The sequence below is a fragment of the Eimeria acervulina genome, genomic scaffold, assembly GCF_000499425.1.
Source record: "Eimeria acervulina Houghton genomic scaffold, Eah_scaff421, whole genome shotgun sequence".
Classification (NCBI taxonomy): Eukaryota; Apicomplexa; class Conoidasida; order Eucoccidiorida; family Eimeriidae; genus Eimeria; species Eimeria acervulina.
Window position 1 is genome coordinate 1 of NW_013549818.1, and position 4,313 is coordinate 4,313.

Below are 4,313 nucleotides of genomic sequence, written 5' to 3' on the forward strand. Positions count from 1 at the left end.
TTTAGTGTAAATAGAGATCTCTATGTTAGCATAGGCTCTTTGTCAGCTGCAGCACAGGCAGGTAGGCTGCTTGCTGCGTTATACGCATTAGTCTTACAAAAATGCAATCTAAGCCAATTGGGGAGAAGTCGTTCTTTAGGTTCTCCTGAAGATCGTTGTCATGAATTCAGACAATGATCGTTACAATAACTGTTTGGTGATGGGGTGATTCTCAACTATTTCCAGTAACACGTGTTAATGTCTATTACTGTGTATTAGGTGTCGGTCCTAAGTGGTGTTCTTGTTCCATGTTTTCTGCTGGTGTACCTACAGCGCGAGTTTGTGTAGATAAGTAGGTGTGGCTGGCTATGGCCAGCTACACTCATCTAAACAGATGCTGTTGAGCAGAAGCAACCACTACTCCTTTGTCCAGCCAGGACAGAATGCGAGAAAGCTGCAGCCTCTTTGAATAATAGATGCAACAAGCAATAGCTCCTTCGCTCGCTGATATTTCTCCATGCTATTTGTCTACTTTTCATCGAGTGTCTAGAACATGCGCTCCCTCCTCAAGTTGTTGTTCTTGAGAGAAAGAAGGCGCCAAATGCATTCCAGTTTTGTACATACATGTACATCTATACTTAGCTATATATACATATATATATATATATATATATATATATGCACAGAAACGTATTGCAACAATTATTGTTTTCGGCAAAATGTTGAATATGATTTTCGTTATATTCAGCTCACGGTTTGTCTACGACTCTCAATGGTACAAATGTTTCTTTGAGACTGAAATTGTTATCCTTTTCTTTTTCTGTCTTCCGTTTCCCTGTTGATTTCTAACTATTTTCTACTAGAACTGCTCTACCTGAGGTGCCTCTCCCTTCTTTAGGGTTCCTCCACAATATGAAGGAACAAAAGACGTCGGCTTGGTTGGAGCATCTTCATTGTCTTCTTTAGGAATATCACTTTGACTTGTCGGGTAGTTAGCCAGTTTCTGTCTATCCTCTTTGCCTTATCTCCTTTTTCGTCATTATGTCTATTTGCTTGCCTTGCTCCTGCGTTGTTGTCAATCTCTGCTTTCCCTCTGGTTATATCCTTCTGTTGTCTGTTTTCTCTTTTTTCTTCTGTTTTCTCGTATTTGCCGGTCCTCTCCCCCGGTCTGCTTGTTTTTTCTTGCATGTCTTTTCTCTTCTATTACTCACTAAGGATGCGCCTTTCTACAGTGTGCCTCACTGCATACGAGCAGGCAGAGGGGCACAGACAGAAGCAAGCAGAGGCAAAAACACTAGGAAAGAGAGATAAGCATGAGCAGAAGGTGAAAACAAGCCAGACACGGAAGCAGAAAGAGAGAAGAGCGCGAAGGCAAACCTTGAGGGCTAACGACAAGAACACGCATTTCTCCATGCGGTCCCGCACTGGCATCAGCATCCACCTCTGTCTTGCTTTTGAAGACTAGCAAATAACGCCCCGTTACCCTCTGAGCTATTGTCTACCCGAAAGGCAACTGATATGGGCTCTAGCAGCATCTACTAGCAAGCACTGAAAAGACTGAGTACGCTCTCGTATTCAAAACTCCTCCCCAACGGTCCCTCTCTCTTCCCGCCCCCCTCTTTTTAATATTCCCTCGTTGGTGCCGAGCAGCAGCAGCAGCACAGAACAAAAATATGCGCAGTTCTACTACAACGGGCGTAGCAATTAATCCATGCCTCATTCACACGAGGCTTCCATAGGCAGCACCAGCGCGGGTTTCTGCAAAACACCGCTTCTGCTGTCTGCCCCCCCATCGCAGCGCCCGGGTGTACGTGCCCCTGCCCCCAATCTGCTGCAGAAGACCCCTGAGAGAGGAGGAGAAGAAAAAAGCCCCTGCAATGGCTTTGCTGCAGCAGCAAGCCCTTCATACAACCGCACGCGATCCAGTGCTGCAGTGCAGGGGCTCTTTCCGCATTGTCCATCCCTCGGCTCCTTAGGAGACCCGGAGTCTCCACAGGTGTCTTAAAATCAAGGAGACAGTCGTATCACTTTACTCAACCTGCAGTCCCGTGCATGATTAGTCACTTACATGCATAAAGGCATTCACAAGCGCACGTACGTACACATTTGGTGTATACATACATACGCCCATGCAGGCGCGTGTGTAGATGCATACACACATAAGCATCCCTCCCTATGCATCAATATACATCTACGTACACCAAGTTATCAATGTGCTGCAGCACGTGCTTCCGCTGAGGCAAAGATGCATGCGCCTATTCTCCCCTTTTGCAGAAATGGCTGATGTCTGATGATGTGTGGGTTGGTCCTTTGAACCCAAGGACACTTCCCATGCAATTATACCCTGCAATTCCAGATACTGACATATATAATATGTACATGTATATAATATACATTACCTAGATTATGCACACTATACACATGTTCATTGGTGTGTGCTTGATGCTCCACCGAACCTCTGACTGGCTTGAGAAGGCCTACAAAAGCATGCCGTTGAAACCGAGGTCCGGGAGACGATAAAGCAACAGAAACTTTGTTTTTTTCCTCTGACTCCATTTCTTGTTTGTTTTACTTCCCCGTGGGGTCGAAGAAGAACATCCACACGTACAGCAACACAATGACAAACTGGGCAATACCGAATTCATCGTTGTCCTTAGCCCATTTCAGGTAAGCAGGGAGAGTCTTCACAAGGCGTCTGGCGCCCCAGAAAATCAGCAATGGAGCTGACAATGCAGTTATCAGCACAAAGAGGCTGCGCATTAAATCCTTGAACTCCACCACATTTCGCGCACTCGACGCGACGCCCTTCAAGAAGCCAGCGGACTTCGAGTCGGGATGGCTGTTGATGGCTGACAGACACATTGCCAGCATCAACAACCCCAATATAAAGAAACCCCGGCCCCTCAAAACAGGAACACGAGCCCTCTCCTCCCCCAACACGATCACGTGACGCTCTACATGCACCGGCTGCTGGTCCTGTAAATGTGGCGCATTTCCTTGCAACGCGTGAGGGGTAGAATGGCCGAGAGGGACGTAATCCTCCTCAAGAGAATCTGCGCGGTAAGAGAGCGTCCCGTCGCCAAGCTGGTTGTGGCTTGTGTCCGTTGGAGCCCCCAAAGAGGCGTATGGATTTGCTACGTCATCTATACTGGTGCCGTTGGCAGCTGCAGCTGCTGAATGGGCACAAATATAACAAAAAAGCAACGAGAAAACAGAAGAAAAGGAGAGGCGAGCGGGCCACCGTCTCATCATGGAGGCGCCGTCGACTCCCAGAGGTTCCCACTTCATTGAGACCACAAAAAAAAGGAGACGCGAAACTACTTATGAATTAAAAATCAAACAAAATGTGCATGCAGATCAAGCACTGTCGTCGGGTGTTCGATGCAACTCACCCTCAGGAAAGCGGAACGCTGCGCTTGCAGCTGGTTGAATAGAGGGAACGAAAGCCTCCCCGTGCTTCTTTCTCGGACTTAATCACGCCACACTGCAGTAACGAAAAGCTCACGAGAAGAAAGAGGAAAACCATTCAAAACAAAGCATCACAAGCCCTGGGTCTGGGTGCCCGAACGCCTGAGAGCATGCATTCAGCCATCGTTCATGAAAGGACACCCAGAAAGTCAGGAAATCTAGAACTGTTTAGTTCCTTCTTGCAAGAAGCTGGCCTAAATACGAAAGAGAAACATATTAAGTAGTACTAATTGTCCCTTTTTTGCAGCTTTAACCTCTCTTCAGCCCACCATGAGGAAACTCTCCATGTCGTTCTTCTTGGGTTTATTGTCGTCTACGCACTCCGCATTTGCAGTTGATATAGGAGTGTACTACGAAAGTGTAGGGCTTAAAATTGAATTAGTTCGTTAGTAATACCCGTTAAATCCTCTTGTCAGCATTCTTCCACGCAAGGAAGCCCTCATGCCCACTGCACACCATCGGTCACTGTATGTGTCTCGCCCGCCGCTTACCGTGGCACTGAAAAAAAAGCCGTTAATATGTACCATCTCTTTGCTTCTCTATTTTTGCGCCGCTGCAGAGATGCCCGGCCAGCCAGTTGTTTATTAGCCAGCAGCTGCAGGATGTCGCGGCGTATGCAAAGGAGTTGCAACTCGCTAAGGTCGCCATACACCCAGTGCCCTACGGCAACACCAAAGAGACACTGACAGAGACGGGACACTACCAATATGAGTGCCAGGTGAGTGCTATTTCTTCTTCCTCCCCCTGTCTTCCCTCCCCTCGTCTGCGTTTTCCAGACAGGCGAAGGTCCTTGTGTTGTTGTTGCTGCTGCTGCTACTGCAGCAGTGTGCACACAGCAGACAGCAGGCGGGCTCTTGACTTGTTGT

The 4,313-nt window shown here is 47.6% G+C and overlaps 2 protein-coding genes across 2 annotated transcripts in view; one reads left to right on the top strand and one right to left on the bottom strand.

The window, feature by feature from the left end:
- Window positions 1-2,547: 2,547 nt before the first annotated feature.
- On the bottom strand, window positions 2,548-3,267 carry EAH_00037790 (hypothetical protein, conserved; the record flags this gene model as incomplete). The annotated part of the gene is made up of 1 exon (XM_013395505.1): window positions 2,548-3,267. The coding sequence occupies one exon, from the start codon at window positions 3,265-3,267 to the stop codon at window positions 2,548-2,550; it is 720 nt and encodes a 239-aa protein (XP_013250959.1).
- Window positions 3,268-3,717: 450 nt separating this feature from the next.
- Window positions 3,718-4,313, top strand: part of EAH_00037800 (interferon gamma-inducible protein 30, putative) — a gene marked incomplete at both ends in the record, with an annotated part of 2,219 nt that continues 1,623 nt past the window's right edge. Inside the window, 2 exons of the mRNA XM_013395506.1 lie at window positions 3,718-3,828; window positions 4,007-4,165. Coding sequence (XP_013250960.1) covers window positions 3,718-3,828; window positions 4,007-4,165 — 270 coding nt within the window. The remainder of the gene's footprint in view (window positions 3,829-4,006; window positions 4,166-4,313) is intronic.